Source organism: Colobus angolensis, unplaced genomic scaffold (genome assembly GCF_000951035.1).
Source record: "Colobus angolensis palliatus isolate OR3802 unplaced genomic scaffold, Cang.pa_1.0 Scaffold247, whole genome shotgun sequence".
In the NCBI taxonomy this organism is placed as follows: domain Eukaryota; kingdom Metazoa; phylum Chordata; class Mammalia; order Primates; family Cercopithecidae; genus Colobus; species Colobus angolensis.
The window spans coordinates 401,840-428,399 of record NW_012115677.1 but is presented as its reverse complement, the minus strand read 5'-3'; the positions used below and the strand labels follow the sequence as shown (position 1 = coordinate 428,399).

The 26,560-nt window shown below is 36.1% G+C and overlaps 1 protein-coding gene across 1 annotated transcript in view; it reads right to left on the bottom strand.

Moving 5' to 3' along the window:
* UBR3 (ubiquitin protein ligase E3 component n-recognin 3 (putative)) overlaps positions 1-26,560 on the bottom strand; it is a gene marked incomplete at its 5' end in the record, with an annotated part of 276,638 nt that overhangs the window by 38,547 nt on the left and 211,531 nt on the right. Inside the window, one exon of the mRNA XM_011945970.1 lies at positions 13,303-13,406. Coding sequence (XP_011801360.1) covers positions 13,303-13,406 — 104 coding nt within the window. The remainder of the gene's footprint in view (positions 1-13,302; positions 13,407-26,560) is intronic.

Here is a 26,560-nt window from a genome sequence, read left to right as displayed (position 1 = left end):
AAAAAAAAAAAAAGCTGGGTGTGGTGACAAGCACCTGTCATCCTAGCTACTCAGGAGGCGGAGGCAGAAGGATCACTTGAGCTCAGAAGGTGAAGGCTATAGTAATCCAAGATCACTCCACTTAACTCCAGCCTGGGCGATGGAGTGACAGCCTGTCTCAAATAAAGATAAAAATAAAAACAAAAAACTATAGCAATATGAAATAGTAGTAACAATATGTAAAGTACCTGGTAGCTTCTGGCACATATTAGGTACTTAATAAATGGAAGCTTTAATATTGATAATTAACATTTATATTTACCTAATAACTTAGCAATTTTCTTCAAGTGTCTCATTCAATCCTCAAAACAGTCTCAACTGGATAACTGAGCTTCAGAAAGATGTGCTTGTTATATCAAAGCTAATAAGCACCCAGGTCTGAACTTGAATCCATATAGATCATTTTTCTTCAGGTTCAGTGTTCCTTCTATTTTACTCCTCCCCTAGTAAATGGATACTACCATTTAATCAGTTGCTGGAGTCAGAAATTTGCAGATATTCTTGACAATTTCCCCATTAAAATAATCACCAAGTCCTGTTAATTCTACTTTTTAAATATTTCTCAAGTCAGTTTCAACACCCTGGACTAGACTTCCAACCTTCCTTGCCTAGACCTACAATCCCAGCTAAAGTGGCTGTGTTGGGGGTCCCCAAGACCACTGCCAAGTTTGATGATTCACTAGGAGGACTTACAAGACTGCATACAGAGTCATACTCATAGCTGTTATGACTTATGACTGCAAAAGGATAAGAGTTAAAATCAACAAAGGGAAAAGGCATATTGGCTGAAGTCCAGAGGAAACTTCCAGAGTCTTCTCCCAGTAGAACCACACAGGATGTGCTAAACTTCCCCAGCAACAACAAGCTGTGATGGCATGTAAGAAATGGATACCAGGGGATCTCATTAGCGACTCAGTGCCCAAGGTTTTTACTGGGGTTATTATGCAGGTACTCTCTTCCTGGTACATAACAAAATTCCAGACTCTCAAGAGGAAAGCAGGTGTGTTCAGCATAAACCATATTCTTTGTACAAACAGTTTAGGCACAGTGTGACACTTTTATCAATTCTGGGAATGGTGGGGCCCCTCCTGAAATCAAGTTCCCAGATACTAGTCAAGGCCTAACGTTGCAAACAGGCCTTTCAAAGGACAGCAGTCAGGCCTTCTATGTTAATTTGTTTCAGTACAGTAGTTTATCTTTATCACCTCTCAGGCCCCTGCAATCTACTTTCTTTATTCTAGCCAGAATGAACTTTTATTTTTCCTCCAGCTTTACTGAGGTATAATGGACAAAAATTATATTATTGAAGGTAGACAATGTAGTTTTGATATAAGTATACATTGTGAAATGATGGCCAGAATCAAAGTTAACTAACATATTCATCATCCCATATAGTTACATGTGTCTGTGTGTATGTGTGTGTGCTGAGACTACTTAAGATCTCTTTGCTTAGTACATTTTAAGTATACAGGAGAATATTACAGCTCTCATCACCATGTTGAATATTAGATCTCCAGAACTTACTCATCTTATAACTGAAAGTGCACACCCTTTGACCAACATCTCCCCATTTTCCCCACCTCCCTGTCCCATGTGAACCACCCTCCTACTCTATTTTGACTTGTTTAGATTCCACATATAAGTGAGATCATGCAGTATTTCTCTCTTTGTGGCTTATTTCATTTAGCATAATGTCCTATGGGTTCATCCATGCTGTCACAAACGGCAAGATTTCCTTCTTTTTTTAAGGCTAAATAATGTCCCAGTGTACTTATATGCCACATTATCTTTATTCATCCACTGACAGACACTTAGGTGGTTTCCATATCTCGGCTATTGTGATTAAAGCCACAGTGAACATGGGAGTGGAGTGCAGATGTCTCTTTGAGATACTGATTTTACTTCCTTAGGATGTATACCCAGAAGTGGGACTACTGGATCATACAGTAGTTCTATTTTAGTTTTTTGAGGAACCTCCATACAGTTTCGGGATGCCCAGAACTAAGGAGGAACAATGAGTCAACAATCAGAATGAGCCATATTAGAGAAATATTTAGATGACAGAAATTATAGCATTTGGTAGACCTTTGGAGGTAGAGGGTGTTGGTGGTATCTCATAGATGGTAGCAGCAGTGACTAAAATGTAAAACAGAGGATGAGAGCAGGCTTGGATAGGTAGAAAATTAACATTATATATCCTGAGTTTGAGGCATGTCTAAAAATTCAAGTCTGGAACTCACTGGGGAGTTGTAGTCTAAAGCTAGAGATTTGAATCATCAGATAATAGGTATAGTTAAAGCTATGGGAAAGAAGATAAAATCATGAAGGAAGGGGACAGGAAATAAAGAACAATTAATTTAAAAAGAGCCTGAAAATGAGTCAGTAGAAGAACCAGGAAAGGATGGTGCCATCGAAGTCAAGAAAAGTATTCCATCATTAATTAAATATTTTAATAAGTGACAGACATTACAGAATTTGTCTATTAAGCACACAAACAAAAACATTCTAACCAGAAAGTCATTTATATAGTGTAGAAACATCACTCACATACAGCTTCTTCTTAAATTATACATACATATATTTTTTCTTTTACTAAAAAGAAGTGATGTGGCCAGGCGCGGTGGTGGCTCCACCTGTAATCCCAGCACTTTGGGGGCCGAGGTGGGTGAATCACCTGAGGTCAGGAGTTTGAGACCAGCCTGGCTAACATGGTGAAACCTCGTCTCAACTAAAAATACAAAAACTTAGTTGGGCGTGTTGGCGGGTGCCTGTAATCCCAGCTACTTGGAAGGCTGAGGCAGGAAAATCACTTGAACCCAAGAGGTGGAGTTTGCAGTGAGCCAATAATGGTGCCATTGCACTCTAGCCTGGGCAACAAGAGCGAAATTCTGTCTCAAAAAATAATAAATAAATACATACATACATACATACATAAAAAAATAGAAGTAATGTACTAAAAGAAATGATAGCAACTAGTTTTAGCCTTTCATCGTAGAAAAGTACTAATTTCTAGTTTAGTCCATTTGTCTGTCTTGATTATCATCATTTAAAAAAATACAGTCAGCTTCTTGTACCTGTGGTTTCCTCTTCCATGGATTCAACCAGTCATGGATCAAAAGTATTTGGGAAAAAAAAAATAGATGGCTGTGTCTGTACCGAACATGTACAGAATTTTGGCCTTCTCATTATGCTCTAAAAAATACAGTACAGCAACTATTTAACATTTATATCGTACTAAGTAATCTAGAGATGATTTAAAGTATATGAGAAGATATGTGTAGGTTATATACAAATACTATACCATTTTATGTAAGGGATTTGAGCATCTGTGGATTTTGGTATTGGCAGGGGCTCATGGAACCAATATCCCATGGATACCAATGGATGATTGTTAACTGGCAATTTAAAGTCAAAGCCTAAGTTCTCACATTCACTTGTTCATTTAACAAATATTTATTTATTGAATGCTTGCCATGTGTAATACCAACATCTTTCAGGGACCAAGAAGAAACAAGGAATCTCTCACATGAGGTTTATATTAGGTCAACAGACTGCTAACTACCAACATTAAAACAGAAAACAAAGTCCTTCAAATACAATTATCAATATTTAAAAATAAGAAAAAAGGACTGGACATCTAATCTCAGTCAATATGTTTAAAAATTACAATAACAACAAAAAAACACTATCAACATACCTGAGGATGAACAAAGGAAGATCAATACTTACTTGAAATGCCTTAAAAGCAAACTATCTGTAGTTTCTTTTAAGACAAGGTAGAGTGTATCTAAAATAACAAAATCCCTAGGGGAGGGGCACACAAGTAAACTGGACATGATCTGAAGAAGGTATCAGACATTTTATTCTGTTCCTATCACCACGATAACTTTTTATAAAAATATATACTATTCCACTACTTTAGTAAAGCACTTTGCATATACCACATGCAGACATCAAATCTTCTTAGTCTTACCTTTTATGATTTGGAGTTACTAACTACATGTGCTCTGACCCTCTCCAAAAAGTCTAGTCTACAAGAAAAATCAATTTGTGATGTATTTTTCTGTGAGATAAACTCAAGTCTATTTTCTCTTTAATGAGTGAAGAATCCACACAGTTTAATAAGACTTCATTTGCCTTAGTCAACATAGAACCAAGAGAAGATACCAAGTCCGTCTAACAACTAACAGGGCAGTAAATGCTGGTCCTTTGGGTATACTTCAGGCAATTGAATTTGGGGTCCAGTAAACTGCCAACATTCTCAAAAAACATTATACAGAAGTGATCACAATGTAAGTGTTAAAGATTCAAATGACAGTAATAGCTTTCTTGAATTTTAAAGTGGAAAATAAGCAATTTGCCATAAAATAAGACTATTGTATTTTTAACACATCCACTGCATCCCCAAAGCATTTACTGAACACATGATGTACCAAGTGGGCACTGGGGATATACATAAGATGGTGCTGCTAGTCTTGGAGGAACTGACAGTCTGGAGAGGGAGACAGTAAAGAAAATCAGGCAAGTCAGACAAGTATCAAAATAGAATCACAGAGAAGTTATTATGGCAATGAGAAGAAGGATATCCAACAGAAAGGCTTCTAGGAAAGGGCAACACAAGGTAAAGGACCATCATGAGTTATTAAGTAAAGAATGGAGAAATGGCAAACACTTAAAGATGCTCACAATTCTCCTATCTTAAAAACAAAAAAAATAACCCCTTTGAAATAGTAATCCCCCCCTTATCCTGAGGAGATACACTCCAAGACCCCAGGGATGTCTGAAACTGCAGATAGTTCTGAACCCTACATCTGCAGTACTATGTAACAAGATGGGTTTGAACCGTGCAGGTCAACTCATACAAGGATTTTCTTCCACTTCTGCCACCCCTGAGACAGCAAGACCAACCCTTCCTCTTCCTCAGCCTATTCAACATGAAGATGACAAGGATGAATACTTTTATGATGACCCACTTCCATTTAATGAATAGTAAATATATTTTCTCTTTCTTATGATTTTCTTAATAATGTTTTCTCTAGCCTTATTGTGAGAATAAAATACATAATACATATAACATACAAATTATGTGTTAATTGACCGTGTTATTGGTAAGGCTTCTGGTCAACAATAGGCTATTAGTAGTTAAGTTTTTGGGAAGTCAAAAAATACATGCAGTGGATTCAACTGCATGGTGGAGCAGGGTGAGAAGTGAAGAAGTAAAGGGGAACTGCACCCTTAGCCTCTGTGTTGTTCAAGGGTCAGCTGTACAGATGTATCTGTGATAAAGTTTAATTTATAAATTAGACACAATAAGACATTAACAACAATAATAAAATAGAACAATTATAATATTATAATAAAAATTATGAAAATGTGACCTCTCAAAATTATTTACTGTACTATGGCCATAACTTTTGCTGTTTAAGGTGTGATTGTGAAACTAGCACAATTTTTTTTCCTTCTTCATAATTTCATGGATAGAAGATTCATTCGTACCAAAGACCTTAGTAACCTCAGCATACAATTTTTTTCCTTTCCTTATTAAGTCAGGAATTTTCACCTTTTCACTTAAAAGAAAGAAATTTAGTTTCTCTTTGGCGTATCCAAATTGCCAGTGTCAACTGAAGAATCACAAGGTTTACAAATTTGGAAAGGAGGGCTTTATTTCTCAAAAAGTTTGCATCCTGTAGGCTAGCCATCAGCAAGCTGGGAATCACAGCCTGTAGCATAAGCCAAGAGCAAGTCCTTTGAGGGAGGTCAGGAATTTATACTTAACAGGGTGGCCTGGTGTTCATATTCAGTAAGATGTAGGAAGAGTCATGAGTATTTATGAAAGGAGAAACATGCACATGCGCAATTTAGCTTCATGCCTCTTCATGGGTTGCGTGTTCAAAAAATGGCGGCAACAGCATGATGCCAGGGTGGAGGTTTCGGCCCTCTGACATTAGAAGGTAGAGTAGAAGACACAAAAACCCTCACTGAACTTCCTCCATGAGTTGGCCAAAACTAGTCTAGAGATGCTGGTCAGCTTTGGGGAAGGGATGTATTGTGAAACTGCAAAGAGGGAGAGGGGAGTTCAGTTGCAACCCCAGATGATTAGCTAAATGTGATTAAAGAATGATACGATGATCCTAAAGAATGTTGTTCACACCTCAGTGTGCCCCTCCCTTATCAATCTTTAACCTGAATTATTTTCTAAGGAGTAAGCAGAAACCAGCTCTAGAAAACAAGAAACAAAAGATCATTCTTTAATCACATCTGTTCAGTTAGGGAGCTTAAGATTTTATTTTTATTTCTCACCACCATCACTAGTCTTCTGCTTTGGGGCCATTATTAAGTAAAATAAGAGTTACTTGAACACAAGCATTGTGATACCACGACAGTTGTTCTGATAGCTCAGATGGATACTAAATGACTAATGGGCAGGTAGCATCTACAGTGTGGATATGCTGGGCAAATAGATGACTTCACTTCCCAGGAAGAAAGGGACAAGACAGCACAAGATTTCAGTGTACTACTCAGAATGGCATGCAACTTAAAATACATAAATTGTTTATTTCTGGAATTTTCCATTTACTCTTTTTGGACCAAAGTTGACCACTGATAACAAAAACCACAGAAAGTGCAACCATGGGTAAGGGGGGACTGCTGTACATCATGTATGGCTTCTGTTCTCCTCCATTCTCTCTTGGAAGATCTGTCTCTTCACCGTCTCAATTCTCTCACTCACTTCTCATTTCTCATCCCACTGTAATCTGCTGATCCTACAAAATATATTTGTCTATGGCCAGGAGTTTCTAGGATAATATATAAGTAATTAAATTTCAGGGGTCAAAATCCTTTTGAAAATCTGGTAAGAGCTGTGAAACTACTCAGAAAAAAAATGCACATATATGTACAATTTTTTTCGTTACCATTTTAGGAGATTGATGGATTTCTTGAAGCCTATTAATGAACTTTGGAACCACATACTAAAAAGCCTTGGTCTTAGGCCAGCACAGTGGCTCATGCCTGTAATTCTAGCACTTTGGGAGGCCAAAGCAGGTGGATTCCTTGAGCCCAGAGTTCGAGACCAGCCTGGGCAACAGAGTGAGAGCCCACCACCTCTACAAAAAATAAAATTAGCCAAATGTGGTGGTGTGCGCCTGTGGTCCCAACTACACAGGGACTCTGAGGCAGGAGGATTGCTTGAGCCCAGGAGGTCAAGGCTGCAGTGAGTTATGACTGCACCACTATACTCCAGCCTGGGCAACAGAACAAGACCCTGTGCCCCCCCCAAAATAGAAAAAAATAAAGCTTTGGTTTGAAGAAGCTATCAAAGACTGTTGGGGTTATATCAATAGGATACAAGCCAACCTGAGGTGTTTAAACAGTTATTATTTTACCATGGAACTGAAGGACGCTAAATATATTAAAATCCAATAATTCATAATACTGGAAAAAAAGAAATCACCTTTGGAGAACACACACACAAAAAAAGTCATTTTTCTGAAAACTGGTAAAAAAATCAAACATTTAACCTGCCTTTCCTATATCAACTTTACCAATGTATAAACAAATAGGAAAAATAAATAGGAAAAAATTTTATTTTATGAATTCCACTTAACAAATGAAATAATTAAGGAATAAATCTAGAGAATAATCAATAGCTTCTACTGTCACATAAAGAGAAACAACTGGAAATTATATCTCCTGACAAAAGTATTAGACATTATCCATGAAGTATTTTTGCAAAAAGAAATAAGAAACTGATTCCATCTAAATCTATCTGCCAGTTTGTAGGACACACACAGGGACAGAAGATCATGTTATTAAATGATATTATTGGGGGTACAATTAGCAAAATAGAGACTATGGGAAGTTCTGGAGGAAAAAAGACCCAGATTCTTCAACAAATAAAATGCAAGGAGGTAGGAGAAGGAGACAACCCACAGATTTAAAAGAAGAACTAAAAAAACCAAATCCAATTTATGGATCTTTTTTGGATCCTAAGTCAAATAAACCAAATATAAAAAAATCATTTACAGGCCTGGCGCAGTGGCTCATGCCTGTAGTCTCAGCACTTTAGGAGGCTGAGGCAGGTGGATCACAAGGTCAGGAGATTGAGACCAGTCTGGCCAACATGGTGAAACCCTGTCTCTACTAAAAATACAAAACTTAGCCAGGTGTGGTGGTGGGTGCCTGTAATCCCAGCTACTCTGGAGGCTGAGGCAGGAGAATTGCTTGAACCCAGCAGGCACAGGTTGCAGTGAGCTAAGATAGTGCCACTGCACTCCAGCCTAGGCGACAGAGAGAGACTGTCTCAAAAAAAAAAAAAAAAAACATTTACAAGGAGCAACTATGGAAATTTGAACACTGATGGGATATTTACTGATATTTAGGCATAACCGTTCATTTTTAATTGTGTTCACAATTTTTTTTTCATTATTTTAAGAATCCTTATCTTTTAGAGTAGAGATACATACTGAAGACTATATAGATAAAATGATACGTGGTCTGGAATTTGCTTCAGAATAACCACAGGTGGGAGGGAGGAGGGAATAAGTCAGGGTATAAATAAAACAAGACTGGTCATGAGTTGATATGGGGGTTCATGAAACTCTGCTCTTTACTGTTATGTATGCTTGTAAATAAATAGTTTTTTAAGCCCTTGGTTTATAACAAAGCAAAAGTGAGATTATTTCTTCAAGTCAATGAAAGATAATAAGCAGCATTCAAGCTCTCTTCTGTGAGCCCTGCTTATGGGATCTTGGAAGCAGGGATATTCTATAATCACTGGTCCCAGATGCTCTATAGAATCTTGGAGTCTGTATTCTATAAAGCATGGTTAAGAACAGATTTGTGAAGCTCCTCAAGAACAGCAACATGATCCAAACCTGGGTAACTGACCCTCCCTGATACGGTTTCATTGTCTCCCCACCCAAATCTCATCTTGAATTGTAACTCCCATAATTCCCTCGTGTTGTGGGAGGGATCCAGTGGGAGATAATTGAATCATGGGGGTGGTTCCCCCATACTGTTCTCGTGGTAGTGAATGAGTCTCATGAGATCTGATGGTTTCATGCGGGGAAACCCCTTTCACTTGGCTATCATTCTCTTCTCTTGTTGCCACCATGTGAGACGTGCCTTTTGCCTTCTGCCATGATTGTGAGACCTCTCAGTCATATGGAACTGTGAGTCCATTAAACCTCTTTCTTTTGTAAATTGCCCAGCCTCGGGTATGTCTTTATTATCAGCATGAAAAGGAACTAATACACTCCCTATAAAGGATGATGATTTTATGTCTTAAACCTTGGAGGCTCAAAAATAAGAAAGAATTTTAGCCTGAGAGATAGTAATTGTAAATTTTGTGTGAATCGTCTAAGAGGGCTTCTTAAAAAAGGTGAAGTTCCCTCTCTTAACTCTCATCCTGCTGCCTTAAACTAGACTGTGATGGCTGGAACTCTTAGCAGCTACCTTGGCACAGGGAGATGAGAGCCATACCATAAAGAATCTGGTGCTGTGAAGTAGAAGCGTCTGGCCTGCCTACTTTCATACTTCTTTCTACATGAAAGAAAAACAAGCAGTATCTTATTTAAGCTACTGTGTTAATTTGGTTTCTTCTCTATATTATATAGCCAAATCTGATCCTAAGTTATAAATCTTCTTTCCCCTTGTACATAAAGAACTAAATATGAATACCTGAAAACAGTGATGTCAGAAGTTACTTCCGAGTTTATTCTTTAGAGACCAGTGATGTGATGAGTATTATGAAACATAAGATACAAGGACATAAGAGATCAAAGAAAAAAACTTGTCTTTAATATATTTAATTTGAGCTTCTGATGAGATAATTGGCATAAAAAGGTCTTTTAACCCGGAAACAACGGTAAGCATTAAAAAATTTAAAAGGTATATAGGTAGGTTTCTGCATCCATCTATTTTTCAGATAAAACCATGGGAAGCATTTAACATTCTAATAAGTCTGTACAGTAAAATTTTCCTTCCTCTGTTTTTCTAATAACAACCAATAAATTAAACAGTTACACAAATACACATTCTTACAATAAAAATAGTTTATAATAAAAACACTATCACAATAAAGACTACTATTAACTCTTACATCAAAAGGGAGTGGAAAAGAAAAATTTATATTAATAACTCTATCTCCCCAATTCTCCACCTCCCCTCAAAAAAAAACCTGTCCGTGGAAAATATAATTAAGCTCTGAACTTCCTAGCAATTAAAGGCCTCTATCCAGTTCTCAAACTGTGAAAGACTGAAAAAATTAATAAGGAATGGCATTTTTTTGTCTGACCCTAAATTCTAAGAGGAATTCATCACCACAATGACAGGTAGCAAAATATTATACAATGTGTTTTGACAGTGGTATAATCCAATCTCAAGATAATCCGATCTTGAATTATTGTAAAAGTTTAAGAAATAATATAAAGCACAAGTTTTAAAAGCAATTCTAACTACAGGTAAATTTAATGACTGCTAAATACCTAGCTATTTGGTTCCCCAAGGGCAAAGTCCATGTTTTAGTCATCTTTGTTGTGTCCAGCACTTGGCAAAGAAGCATAGCAACCTGGTAAACAGTAGGTACCTATTAAGTATTTCTTGAACTGAATCAAGCAATAAATTTATTAAATTTGCTTATTAAATTTGTCCACCAAGAAACTCTTCTTTAATGATATTACTTTAAGGCTGATTATTAACAATATTATACATTTTTACGTTGATGATTTCCTGAATTTATTCTATTAACCATTACTAAGGAGATCAATTTTCTTGACTCATTTTAGAACATAGTTTTTAGACTCTGTTTCTACTGAATTAAATTCAGTAGGTTTGGTTAATTGCAGGTATTGCATCCTCTTTCAGCATGAACTTCGTCTTCTGTTGAAAGCCAGTGCCAACAATGACTTCTGACAAGGAAGATGATGCACCAGCTACAGCTCTCAGACAGTGACACAACAGGTCCTTTACTCTTAACTAAAATATTTTTCTCTTTAGATTAAATGTTAATATAGATTAAATACTGACATAGAGACAATCTTCTCTATGTCAAGTTTCCTTCCCTTTTACCTTTTCAGGTTTATGTAATAACTAAGCTTATAAGTAAAAGGTATATTTAAATAACATATTTAAATATTTTGAAGACATAAAGTAATTTTTCAAATATTTCAAAATGTAATACTACTAATATAATGAGAAGAGCACAATCAGGAGTAAACCAGCATGATCCAAGGCAACTGTTTCCCTAGAGTAAGAAAAACTAACCAAAGTGACACAAAAAGCCTAAAGAATTTGAAACTAATTTTACAAGGAGATTAATTTTAATGAGACTATTTAACAGGTTTTTAAGCTCTATAAACACAAATGATTATATTAGAAGACACAGCCTAACCCCCCAAAAAAGTAACATTCGAAAGTATCTGAAGTTTTGCAGTTAAATATATAATTACCTCAAGAAGTTAAACAGAATTACCATATGATCCAGCAATTCCACTTCTAGCTATATACATCCCCCAAAAAAGAAAAAAACATGTTCAAAAACTTTTTTTTTTGAGACAGAGTCTCATTCTGTCACCCAGGCTACAGTGCAGTGTCATGATCTCAGCTCACTGTAACCTCTACCTCCCGGGCTCAAGTGGTTCTTGTGCCTCAGTCTTCTGAGTAGCTGGGATTACAGGTGTGTGCCACTATGCCAGGCTAATTTTTGTATTTTTAGTAGAGAAGGGGTTTCACCATATTAGCCAGGCTGGTCATGAGCTCCTGGCCTCAAGTGATCCATCACACCTGGCCTCAAACAAAAACTTCTAAGATATCAATGTTCATGGCAGCACTATTCACAATAGCCAAAAGGCGGTAATAACCCAACTGATCCATCAGTTGTGTTGGTAATAATCTGTCAACTGACGAATGGATAAACAATGTTGTATATCCATACAGTGGAATATTACCAAGCCATCGAGATAAATGAAGTAATAATGCATGTATAACATGTATAACATGGATAAACCTTGTAAACATGCTAAGTGAAAGAAGCCAGACACAAAATGCAATGTAATGTATAATTTCATTAATATGAAATATCCTGTATAGGCAAATCCATGAAGACAGGAAATCAGATTAGTGGTTTCCAGGGGTTGGGAGAAGGAGAAAACAAGAAAGTGACTGCTTAACAGGCATAGAGTTTCCTTTGGGGCTGATGAAAATGTTCTGGAACTAACTAATGGTGATGATCACATAATACTATGACAGTACTAAATGGCACTTCAGTTGTACACTTTAAATTGTTTAAATAGTAAGTTTTATTTTATGTGAATTTCATGATTAAAAATATTAATTGAAGCTTACAGCACTAGTATATTATGCTTGTTTATTAATGATATTGTTTTACTTTTACAGAAGGTCATAATTTGCATGAAATATCATAATTTGCCTATATATTTTTAAATGATTATTTCACACCCTTAGGTAAAAAGATTTATCAAAGAACAAGCTGGAGTTTGTATAAACAATGTCTTCCCCAGGAACAAGAACTGTATACACCCATAGATGTTCATTCTACTGATAAAAACTTGTTTTCTAATATACAAGATGTTAATTATCTGATAGACTATTTAAAATGTTGTCTTCAAGTGAAAGCTACAAAGACCAAGGAGCAATAATTAAAATGCTGCTAATATAATACTGATGCTGTTAATATAATAATGTTATGATATTAACACTAAAAATGATGAGACTATATTTTTAATAACTCTACAATTACTACTATATCAAAATATGTACGCATACAGATAAAGGCACTAAGGCTGAGTTTGCTCTATTTTTCAAATTTTCATTTGTATCATCACTTCAAGTTTTTAAACCATTTTCAGAGTGTTTTCCCCATATTGTTACCTCTTAGTGACTAAAAAGCTGAAAAGAACAGACCCACAAGAATTTTAAGAAACACTTTTTCATTGTCATTTTTTTAGATATGATTACTATTTGCTAATAACAGAAAAAACAATAACTGTTATTACCACAAAAAATATCCATCAGACTTACTGCTATATTTACTTCTCTTTCTCTTTCTGGACAGCATCTCACTATATTAATAGCTCAGGCTGGTCTCCAGCTCCTGGGCTCAAGCAGTCCACCCACCTCAGTCTCCCAAAGTGCTCGGGTTACAAGCATGAGCCACCACACCTAGCCTATTTGTCTCTATACTCTCTAGAATATTCAAAATATACAGTATATAATCAAAAAATCTGAATTATAAAGACATACCTTTGCGTAAGGGTTGTGGCATCATTAAGATTTGGATGAGCAAAAGGGATGTTACATCATGATAAAGAATTGGAACCTCAGGCTGTTGTTCTTCATATCCCAGCCTAAAAGAAAAACGTAGTCACTTTAGATAGTATTGTATATCTTCTCTTTCTAATTTATTTTATATGTCACCTATATATCTATGGAACAGAAATAAAAACTGTAATCAACAAAGAAGAAATCTAAAAAAAAAAACCTTAGGACTCATATTTTTGCAAAAAAATTATATTTTAGACTCATATTCTCTTGACTCTAATATAAAGAAAATGCATAGAAAATGTGTTATCAAAGTAAACAATTAGGGTACATTAATTTGATTATGAGTCTTTCTGATCTTAGATCACAGACATTAAAGCATTAAATACAGAATGAAAGAATTAGTTTCACTACAAATGGAGTGGCTTATAGGATACTTATCACAAACGAATAAGGAAGTTTTCATATCATTAAAAAAAGATAGGTACAGTTCCCAAATCAATTCCTGTTGAAAAGGTATGATTAACTGCTCTTATTAAAATGTTTCAGCCGGGCACAGTGGCTCATGACTGTAATCCCTGCACTTTGTGAGGCTGAGGCTGAGGCAGGAGGATCACTTGAGCTCAGAAGTTTGAGACCATATTGACAACATGGTGAAAACCCGCCTCTACAAAAAATATAAAAAATTAGTAGGGCTTGGTGATGTGTGCCTACTTGGAAAGCTGAGGTGGGAGGATTGCTTGAACAGAGGAGGTCAAGGTTGCAATGGGCTGTGATTGTGCTGCCGCACTCCAGCCTGGATGAAAAAGTGAGACTCTGTCTCAAAATTAATAACAAAATAAAATGTTTCAACTTTGTAACTAACAAAATTCAAATAAAATCTTTAACATTTGCAAAGTTTCAAAAAGAGATAACCAAAGCAGAACTTAAAATACACTATAAAAGGGCTGGATGTGGTGTCTCATGCCTGTAATCCCAACAGGCATGGGAGGCTGAGGTGGGAGGATCACTTGAGATCAGGAGTTCAAGACCCAACTGGGCAACATAGTGAGATCCCATCTCTACAAAAAAATAAATTTTAAAAAGTACACCATAAAAGATAAAGTAGCAAACCTTAGGAATGTGCAGTACTATGAAAAACAGACTATACTATAAAGCAGAGCTTATTCTAAAAGAATTTTTTAAATGCCTTTAGGTTAATTTTTTGACTACAGGTTTAATTTTTAATGACAGAGAACAAAAGTAAATCTTAAGCTCCAGAAGTGGCTAAATTCTGAAGCTACACTTTATAGACTTGGGATGAACAAAATCAACTCTTTTATTGGACTCGACTGTTTAGCAAATATTTACTGATTACTTACTACACGTTAGGCACTAAACACATTGGTGAGTAAATCAACCCCTGCTGCTGAGAAACTTTTAGCTGACAGAGGAAGACAGCTCTTCGAATTTCTCCATTTTCTACATATATTCCTTAGGATACTTGTTTTCCTCTCCAAAGGTAACCCTTCATTAATGCTATGAATCCTGATGTTGTCTTTCAAGTTTCTCTAGCCTCTCTGCAAGGCCAAGGTTTAAAAAACAAAAAAAAAATGTGTAGGGGTCACACCATTTCTATTATTCAACTTCCCCACAGAAATAGTTTCACATGATCAACGATGACCTCCTAATTACAAAATTTAGTGGACATTTTAAATCCTTATCTTACTGATCCTTGACTTGACTTCAGATACAGTTGAACATTCTGCCTGGAAAATTTTCTTGGCTTTTGTGAAACACTGTCCCAAGTTCCCTTCTGTCTCTCTGATTGCTCCACTTTAGTCTTCTTCACAGGTTCATCTTCTCTAACAAAAAATACTGTTATTCCTCAAGATTCCAATTCTCCCTTTCTTTTCTCACTAAGGACTCTTTTTGAAAGACCTTCTAACCCATGCTTTCAATTGCCAGCTATACACTGATGATTGTATGTCCAGCAATGACTCTCTCTAACTCTCTATCTGAATATCCATCACTTCCACTTGTATATCTAACAGGCAGGCAGCTCAACAGGCCTGAAAGTGAATTCATAATCTTCCTCTCTATACGCACACTCCCACCCCAGTCACAACCATTCTATTAGGCTGGTGCCAAAGTAATTGCTGTTTCCGCTACTAAAAGCAATGCACCAACCTAATACTTTCCCCTCTATAATCTATGTACTAATGTGGCTTATTTCTTATATCCTCCCGCATTTACACAATGCCTGAAACATAACAATGCCTAAAATATGATAGTCCTCCAATAAAAGCATGATAAATAAATAAGCTAGGAACTTGAGGACATCCCAAAGCCATCTTCTCTTACTCACCCCATATTTAATTGGCACTAAGTTCTAATGACTCTATCTCTACTTCCTCTTTGCCACCCCTATGGCCATTGCCTTTAACTATTCAATATCTGCCAATTTTATGTTCCTCTAATTCATCCTTTATATCTTTAGTGCCTGGAAGAAGTTTCCACAGGAATGGTATCTTGCTTATCATTATATCCCAATGCCTGGACTGAAACAGTTAATAAAACTAGCTGGATAAACAAATGAAATATTCATGGGAAAATGGATGGATGAATGAACAAATAAACAAGTGGTATATAATTTTACATCATCAAACTGCTACGTTAAATTTAACAGGTGTTTAAAAGATTCTCACTGAAAATTAGAAGAAAGTTTATGGATCCATTTAAGCTAGCCCAATTTCACTCTTATGCAAAGATGTACTTTATTGCACAAAAATCAAAAAGGCTTGAGAACTTCTTGCATGATAACCTAAAGATCAACAAATTGCAGAGCTTTTAGGTACAGAAAAGAAAAGCATTCCCAAACAAAAAAAATTAAATATAGTTTAATAGGGGTAGTATATACAACTGAAAAACTTACAGTGCTTAACAGAATTCTAGACTCTTATTTTAGATTATATGCTAACAATTGCTTTCTACAATACAAGCAATCTTTCTCGAAATTAGAGGTGGATTCCTTTATGCTATTATTAATTTGCTTATCATTGTATGTGACCTTCCAACATTATTTAAAATCAGTCCGAACTGCCGTATGCAAGAATTATATACTACTAAGAATGCATAATTAACAAATGTTTCAAAACTGCAACATAATATGCATACAACAGAATAAAACAAAAAATGAATTAAAAGAATGGGAAATATTTCTAGTTGAGGAAACTGCATATTATAAAGATAACTACCTTCCCAGATTAATTTATGAGTTTAAAATAATTAGAATCAAAATTACAAGTGAGGCCAGATGCAGTGGCTCACACCTGTAACCCCAACACTTAGGGAGGCCAAGGTCAGGAGTCTGAGACCAGCCTGACCAATATGGTGAAACCCTGTCTCTACCAAAAATACAAGAATTAGCCAGCCGTGGCAGCGTGCGCCTGTGGTCCCAGCTATTTGGGAGGCTGAGTCAGAAGAATTGCTTGAACCCGGGAGGTGGAGGTTGCAGTGAGCCAAGATCATGCCACTGCATTCCAGCCTGGGTAACAGAGCAAGACTCTTTCTCAAAAAAAAAATTATAAGTGAGGGCAAGGGCTTAGAAAAGGTTCTAAAAACCTTCTGGAGAATATGAGAACAGCAGAGAAAAACTGGGAGTCAGAGTTTGGGGAAAAGAAATGAGAGGAACCTAACTCCACCAGATAATTAGACATAATAAATCACCTCAACAATAAACCAGCATGGTATTATCAGAGAAATAGGCTTGGAGCTCAATAGAACAAAGAAGAAAGCTCCTAATCAGGCCTATAATGTAGGAACACTTAATATTTCATAACTAGGATATAAAATCACTAAAAAAAACCCTAGTTGGTTATTTGCAAATAAATTTTAGATCTTCACCTAACACTACAGGTGAGAATGAATTCCAAGTATATTCATACAGTTTTAAAAATCATCCCATGAGAAAACTCTAAAGTGAAAATATAGGTAGATATTGCAAATTCTAAGACCAGATTACACATTGTAATACTAGTTATAAAAGTATACATCAGCTCTTTCATATATTCTAAGTATGAAAGTAATAGGAAAAAATAAGAAATATAAAGTCTGACTGATCTGGCTACATGAAAATTTAAAACTTCAACGGGTCAAGAAACGTAATTACAAAAGTAGAAGGCAAACATATTTTGGAAAACACTTCAACAACTACGACAAAATAAGATTTAATATTTTAAACCATGAAGAATCATTCGTATAATTTTAAACAATAAGATGCCAACAGAAAATGGACAGAGGTCCTAAATATATCATTTACAAAGAGTGTATACAAATAGCTAATAAATATAAAAATACTTAACTTTGCTAGAAATCAAATAAATTTCCATTACTTTAGGATCCCATTTTTAATCACTCATATTAGCCAAAAAATGTTTAAGTGATAATACTTTTTTTGGGTCAGTTTTTTTCCCCAACAATAATCAGAAAAAATCCTGGCAGTTATTGGCTAAGATAAAAACAGCCATTCTAAGGATGGAGAGAAAAATAGATCTTTCCTAGCACATCACTGACCCATAATTGGAATGAATGAATGGATTGACGCACCCCTCTGTAGAAAAGAGAACCAAAGACCACATTAAACTACATTAAACCCTGTAGTTTAATATGATCATTGTGATAACTATCTTTTAAAATGCTTAATATTTTAAAATACATAATTGTTCTCACTAAGATCAGGAACTAGGCAAAGATGTCCCCACTCCCTACTTCTTTTCAACATCATACTGGAAGTACTAGCTAATGCAGCAAGAAAAGAAAAGGAAATAGAAGTTATACAGATTGGGAGAGAAGAAATAAAACTGTCTTTCTTTGTTTACAGAATACATGGTCGTCTACGTAGAAAATCTGAACAAACTGACCAAAAAACTCCTGGAACCGATAAGTGATTATAACAAGGCTGCAGGACACAAGGTTAATATATAGAAGTCAATCACCTTCATATATACTGGCAAGGAACAACTGGATTTGAAAATAAACACACAGTATCATTTAAATTAGCACCCCCTTCCCAAAATAAAATACTTAGGTATAAATCTAGCAATATATATGCAAAGATCTATTTAAGGAAAAAGACAAAACTCTGATAAATGGAATCAAACTACTACATAAATGGAGAGAGATAGTCCATGTTCAAGAGTAGGAAGACTCAATATTGTCAAGATGTCAGTTCTTTGCTACTTGACCTATAGATTCAATGCAATCTCAATCAAAATCCCAGCAAGTTATTTTGTAGATATTGACAAACTGATTTTAAAATGTATATGGAGAGGCAAAAGAGCTGGACTAGCTAACACAATTTTGAAGAAGAACAAAATTAGATGACTGACACTACCTGACTTCAAGACTTACCACAAAGCTACAGTAATCAGGACAATATGGTACTGGCAAAAGAGCACACAAATAAAATCAATGGAACAGAACAGAGAGCCCAGAAATAGATTCACATAATTACAATCAACTGACTTTAACAAAGGAGTAAAAGCAATACAATGGAGAAAACACAGTCTTTTCAACAAATGGTGCCAGAATAACTGGACATTCACGTGCAAAAAAATGAATTTAGACAAAGACCTATGCCCTTCACAAAAATTAACTGAAAATGGATTACAGACCTAAATGTAAAACATAAAACAATAAAACTCTTTTTTTTTTTTAAATTTTATTATTACTATTTTTTATTTTATTATTATACTTTAAGTTCTAGGGTACATGTGCATAACGTGCAGGTTTGTTACATATGTATACTTGTGCCATGTTGGTGTGCTGCACCCATCAACTTGTCAGCACCCATCAATTCGTCATTTATATCAGGTATAACTCCCAATGCAATCTCTCCGCCCTCCCCCCCCATGATAGGCCCCGATGTGTGACGTTCCCCTTCCCGAGTACAAGTGATCTCATTGTTCAGTTCCCACCTATGAGTGAGAACATGTGGTGTTTGGTTTTCTGTTCTTGTGATAGTTTGCTAAGAATGATGGTTTCCAGCTGCATCCATGTCCCTACAAAGGACGCAAACTCATCCTTTTTTATGGCTGCATAATATTCCATGGTAAAACAATAAAACTCTTATAGGAGAAAACCTAGATAACCTTGGGTATGGCAATGACTGTTTAGATATAACACCAAAGGCATAATTCATAAAATAAATAACTGATAAGCTGAACTTCATTAAAATTAAAAACTTCTATTTGGCAAGAGACAATGTCAAGATAATGAGAAGACAAGCCACAGTCCTGGAGAAAATATTTTCAAAAGACACATCTGATAAAGGACTGATATGTAAAATACTTATATAAAGAACTCTTAAAACTAATAGGGAAAACAAAACAATTAAAAAATGGTGCCACAGCATTAACAGATACCTCACCAAAGAAGATGTACAGATGCTTAATAAGCATATGAAAAGATACTCCAGACCATATGTCATCAGAGAAATGCAAATTAAAACAATGAGATACCACTACATTCCTATTAGAATGGCCAAAATCTAGAACACTTGATAATACCAAATGCTGACAAAGATGTGGAGTAACAAGAACTCTCATTCATTGCTGGTGGGAATGCAAAATGATACTGATACTTTGGAAAACAGTTTGGTGGTTTCTCACAAAACCAAACACACTATTACTATATGATCCAGTAATCATGTTCCTTAGTATTTACCCAAAAAAGTTGAAAACTTATATACACAAAAATCTGCATACAGATGTTTAGAGCAGCTTTATTCATAATTGCCAAAACTTTGAAGCAACCAAAACGTCCTTCAATAGGTGAATGAATAAATTGTGGTACAGACAATGGATTATTTCTATTATATAGAAATGAGCAAAAAGCCATGAAAAGACATTATGGAAACTTAACTACATATTACCAAATGAAGGAATCCAATGTGAAAAGCTACATATTGTATGATTCCAACTATATGACATTCCGGAAAAGGTAAAATTATGGAGAGTGTAAAAAGATCAGTGGTTGCTAGGGGTTGTACTGAGAGGGGTGAATAGGTAGAGCACAGAGGGTTTTTTTAGGACAGTGAAACTACTCTTTGTGACACTACAATGATGGCCAAATGTCATTGTACATTTGCCTAAACATACAGAATGTTCAACAGCAAGAATGAACCCTAATGTAACTACAGACTTTGGGTGATTATGATTATGTCAATGTAGGCTCATCAGCTGTAACAAATGTACCACTCTGGTGGTGGATACTGATAACGGGAAAGGCTATGTATCTGTTACAGTGGAGGGTATATGGGAAATCTGTGTGCCTTTCTCTTAATTTTGCTGTGAATCTAATATTGCTCTAAAAAAAAAAAAATCCAAAGTCTTTAAAAAATAATTGTTTCTATCTCTTATCTATCTCTTAAAGTTTTAGATAGATAGTCTTTTAAATCCAGATTATAAAAATTAATGCTATTGTTGATTCTATGGATAAGAGGAAATAGGTGGAAGAGTTAATAGGAATAGTTTTTCCATTTTTAAAAATAAAAAATGATTATCAGCACAATGAAATTAAAAGGAAATAAAATAATTTTCATAGGATTATAGAAAAAAGTATATATGAAAAACCTACATCCTTAGATATAAAATTTTATATTGGAAGAGTGTCAAAGTGAGGAACTAGAAAGATATTTCAATTTTAAAAATATATAAATATGAAATATAGATGACATATTATAATCAACTCTTATATTACAACTTAATGAATAAACGAATCATAAAAATGACAGCAAATATCGGGGGGGGTGGAAAGAACAATCAAATTTTCCAGAAATTCCTCAGATCTAGTACTAGAAAAAGAAGCATACAATGATAGTTAAAACTTAGGCTCTGGAATCAGAGAGATTTGGATTAAAATCTCAGCTCTGTTCCTCAACAGCTATGTGTGCCTAAAGATCATGTTAATAGACTTTTCTAAAACTTGGTTTCTCATATGTAAAAACTGGGATAAAACAGTACTTAGTACATAGAGTTATTGGTGACAATTAAATGAGATTATATACACAAAGCATCAAAATGCCTAGCATGAAGTACTATATAAGTGTTCACAGCATTTACTACTATCCTAATGTCCATTAGGGCTTGAAAAGAACAAAATCCAGCAATCAGTATTACAGAAAGCATAATATCTATGTCTGTATCTGTACTTTAAGTTTTTTAATTAATCAATACGAGGCTTAGAAACCTTTTGTTTGCTGAACACCTTTTATACTTAGAGAATTGTGTGTTCGAATACTCTGTATACCACCTTTGTCCTTAAGCATGCTAGCTAGAAAAGAAAATTACTAGTTACTACTAAGGAAAATGACTTTCCTTAGCCATAACACGCAAAATACTCACAGCTTGCTAATTTTGTTTATAAACACAAAATACACACATAAAATTTTGTTTTTGTTGTTGTTTTTATGAAGAGTAGCAAGATATATACATAGTCTCAAAGTATCTCCCCATAAGATACTTAGTAATTACAAAGGGTACAATAATCACTTTACAGTGCAGAAACTTGGCACATACTGCCTTGGCTCAATGATCAGAGTTATGATCATAAGTAACAAGATATATTAACAGCATGTGCCTCCTCAAACTATACACTAAAAAGGAACACATTAGTCTGTGGCATTGCTGCCAAAAGGTTATAACATGAATCTAATCACTAGGAAATACTGGACAAAAACAAATTAAAGGACATGCTACAAAATAACTGGCCTGAACTCTTTAAAAAAAAAAAAGTGAATGTTGTCAAGTACAAAGAAAAATTCAGGCTTAATTTCAGATTAAAGGAAATTAAAGAGACATGGCAACTAAATGCAAGCATAATCTTTCTTTTGTTGTTGCTGTAAAGTACTTTACTGCAAAATCTGAATAGGGTCTACATATGGTAGAGACCAATACTATTAATAATTATTTCTCATATGAATATCCAATTAACCCAGCACCATTTATTATAAAGACTATGATTCCCCCAGGGTTCCTTTGTGTCATTTCTGCTATAAATCCAAATATCCAGATATGTGTGACTCTGTTTTTGTTTTTAACAAGCACATACACATTTATTTTTTCACCCTGTCCTTTCTTACACAAATGATAGCATAAAGTACATTATTTTCTGTTCCTAGATATTTTCTTAACATTGTATCTGGGTGTTGTTGATCTATCCAGATCAGTAAACAAAGAGTTTCACCTTTTTTTCCTTTTTAAAGGTCTGACTTGACTTATTATTGTGGGAAGGCAAAGCAGTAGGATATTTGATAGCTATATGGGAAACTGGGTCCATTCCTTACACCATACACCATGATAAATTCTGAATTTATCAGCAATCTTTTCAAATAACTTTTGAATCCTATGACCCAGCATCCCATTACTGGGTATCTATCCAAAAGAAAATAAATTGTTCTACCAAAAAGACACATGAACTTGCATGTACATCACAGCACTATTCACAACAGCAAAGACATGGAATAAACCCAGGTACCCAACAACAGTGGATTGGATAAAGAAAAATGGGTACCTATGTACCTTGGACTACTATGCAGCTATAAAGAGAATGAAATTATGTCCTTTGTTGCAACATGGACGCAGCTGTAGGCCATGATCCTAAGCAAATTAATGCAGGAACAGAAAACTAAATACTGCACGTTCTCACTTACCAGTGATAGCTAAACATTAGGTACTCACGGACAAAAGATGGGAACAACAGGCACTGAGGACTACTAGAGGAGGGAAGGAGGGGAACAAGGGTTGAAAAACTATTGGGTACTATGCTTACTACACCTGGGTGATAAAAACAATCACACCCCAAACCTCAGCATCTTGCAATATAATCATGTAACAAACCTGCACATGTACCCTCTGAATCTAAAATAAAAGTTGAAATTATTTTAAAAAATAGAAATCTAAACATAAAAATTAAAACCACTGAAATACTAGAAGAAAACATGGATGAATGTTTTTTAACTAGGGAGTAGAGGAGGCCTGTTTATGACTTAAAATTCAGAATAAATGATTAATAAATATGACTATATTAAAAAAACGTTGCTTGACAAAAAAAATCATACATGAAGTAAAAAGACATTTGACAATCTGGTAAAATGTATTTGCAACTTATAACAAAAAGGGCTAATACCCATAATACATAAACATATCTTAAAAATGAAGAGAAAGCTGGGTGCAGTGGTGCACACCTGTAATCCTAGCAACACGGGAGAGGCTGAGGTGGAAGGATTGCTTGAGCTCAGGAGTTTGAGTCCAGCCTGAGCAAAACAGGGAGATCTGGTCTTTAAAACAACAAATAATAATAAAGAGGAAGGCCAGGCACGGTGGCTCACACTTGTAACCTCAGTACTTTGGGAGGCCCAGATGGGAAGATCATTTGAAGCCAGGAGTTTGAGACCAGCCTGGGCAGCAAAGTGAGATCCCATCTCTACAAAAAATAATAATAATGAGGAAAAGACCAATGATCCGATTTTTTGAAACAAGCAACAGATTAGAGACTTCATAAAAAGAAATGCAAATGGATGGGAATGAAAGATTGATGTCTATGAATTTATTTTATTATACAGTTTTTACTTTGGAAAAATATAAATTTTATACAATAAAATATAAGTCAAGGGGGAAAAGCAGTCTTTAAATATTGAGGGGAAAAAAGAACTGAAACAAATGGGCTGAACTATAAATCAAGTTGATGGCATAATCACATGGGAAAAGTTACTTTATGTGACTTAAAAACATAGTTTTTGACTGTACATCCCTAGAAGTACATATTCTAAGGACAAAGAAAATTTATGGTTAGTAGTAATATTGGCATTTTAAAAACATAATTGAGGTTATACTTTATACAAATAATTATGTTAATATTGTTAGGAATCAAGACTTTTAGAGTAAGAGAAAAAGATACAAGTAACAAAAAAGTTAAGAAATAAAATGAGGCCGGGTGCGGTGGCTCAAGCCTGTAATCCCAGCACTTTGGGAGGCCGAGACGGGCGGATCACGAGGTCAGGAGATCGAGACCATCCTGGCTAACACGGTGAAACCCCGTCTCTACTAAAAACACAAACACTAGCTGGGCGAGGTGGCGGGCGCCTGTAGTCCCAGGAGGCTGAGGCAGGAGAATGGCATAAACCCGGGAGGCGGAGCTTGCAGTGAGCTGAGATCCGGCCACTGCACTCCAGTCCAGGCGACAGAGCGAGACTCTGCCTCAAAGAAAAAAAAAAAGAAAGAAATAAAATGAAAACTGTGCCATCTTATGTTGATTAGAAATACCAGTAAGAACTCAGGATCTTTTTTTCCTTTAAAAAAATATTTCCTAACGCTGCCCACTGAAATGGCCTATAAACAATGATAACCTAGCAGCTATTAGCTATGTATACCCTCTAGCACCCAGACTGCGGTCTCTAAATACCATCTGCCATTAAAAGGAATTAAATGGAGAAATGGCTGATTCCAAGTATAGAACAGAAAATGTACAAAATGAACCCGGGTCAACTTGTACCAGAATGCAAAGATATGATGAAAGACTATTTGGCTCATGTCAAAAGTACAAAAGTCAGTCTGGAAACATTCTCAAGTAAAAGGGACCAATTTGTATCAAAAAGAAGAAAGAATGAAATGGAGTGAAACACATCAAATATATAAAAATCCACGAGATCATAAAACACACGAAAAACCAAACTTATTGGTCACTATTGGAAGTTGATAGGGCATCCATTCCTTACTTTGAAAATTTATAAATCAGAAAAGAATCAAGTGTTCATCCTGCTAAACTATATTTCAGGGTCAACAAATAGTTGATATGGTAAAGTTCTTTATAAAAACATTCCATCTAATCAGAAGAAAGATTTTTTTGAAATCACCATTTTGCAGCACCTAATGAAATAATGGATTTTAGCAAGATTATCAGGGGTCCTTAAAACCATTAGGTGAAAGACTAATGGGGCACTTTACAATGGAGGAATCCGACTAAAGCTACCTGAACCCACTGACTAATTGTGACATAAAAAGAGAGACAACCAGCCATTATGTGCCTCCACTTGAATATTTCATCTGCATAAAAATCAGTGGGATTCTTTAAAATATTTTCTCACGGTGGGGGGATGGTGAGGGCATGCCCAAGACGGCCGAATAGGAACAGCTCCAGCCTCCAGCTCCCAGCATGAGCAACACAGAAGACGGGTGATTTCTGCATTTTCCACAGAGGTACCGGGTTCATCTCACTGGGGCATGTCGGACAGTTGGCGCCAGTCTGCAGGTGCAGCCCAACCAGCGAGAGTTGAAGCAGGGCGAGGCATCGCCTCACCTGGGAAGCGCAAGGGAGAAGGGAATTCTTTTTCCTAGCCAAAGGAAATTGAGACACAAAACACCTGGAAAATCGGGTAACTACCACCCTAATACTGCACTTTACCAAGGGTCTTAGCAAACGGCACATCAGGAGATTATATCCCACACCTGGCCCACAGGCTCTGGTCCCACACCCACGGAGCCTTCCTCATTGCTAGCACAGCAGTCTGAGATCTAACTGCAAGGCTGCAGCCAGGCTGGGGGAGGGGCGTCCGCCATTGCTGAGGCTTAAATAGGTAAACAAAGCCACTGGGAAGCTCGAATTGGGTGGAGGCCACCACAGCTCAAGGAGGCCTGCCTGCCACTGTAGACTACACCTCTGGGGACAGGGTATAGCTAAAAAAAAAAAGCAGCAGAAACATCAGCAGAGGCAAATGCCACTGTCTGACAGCTTTGAAGACAGCAGTGGATCTCCCAGCACCGAGGCTGAGATCTGAGGACAGACTGCCTGCTCAAGTGGGTCCCTGACCCCTGAGTAGCCTAACGGGGTGACATTCCCCACTAGGTGCAGACCGACACCTCACACCTCACACAGCAGTGTACACCCCTGAGACGAAGCTTCCAGACCAAGAATCAGACAGCAACACTTGCTGTTCAGCAATATTCTATCTTCTGCAGCCTCTGCTGCTGATACCCAGGCAAACAGGGTCTGGAGTGGAACTCAAGCAAACTCCAACAGACCTACAGCGGAGGGTCCTGACTGTTAGAAGGAAAACTAACAAACAGAAAGCACACCCACACCAAAACCCCATCAGTACGTCACCATCATCAAAGACCAAAGGCAGATAAAACCACAAAGATGGGGAAAAAGCAGTGCAGAAAAAATGGAAATTCAAAAAATCAGAGCACATCTCCCCCTTCAA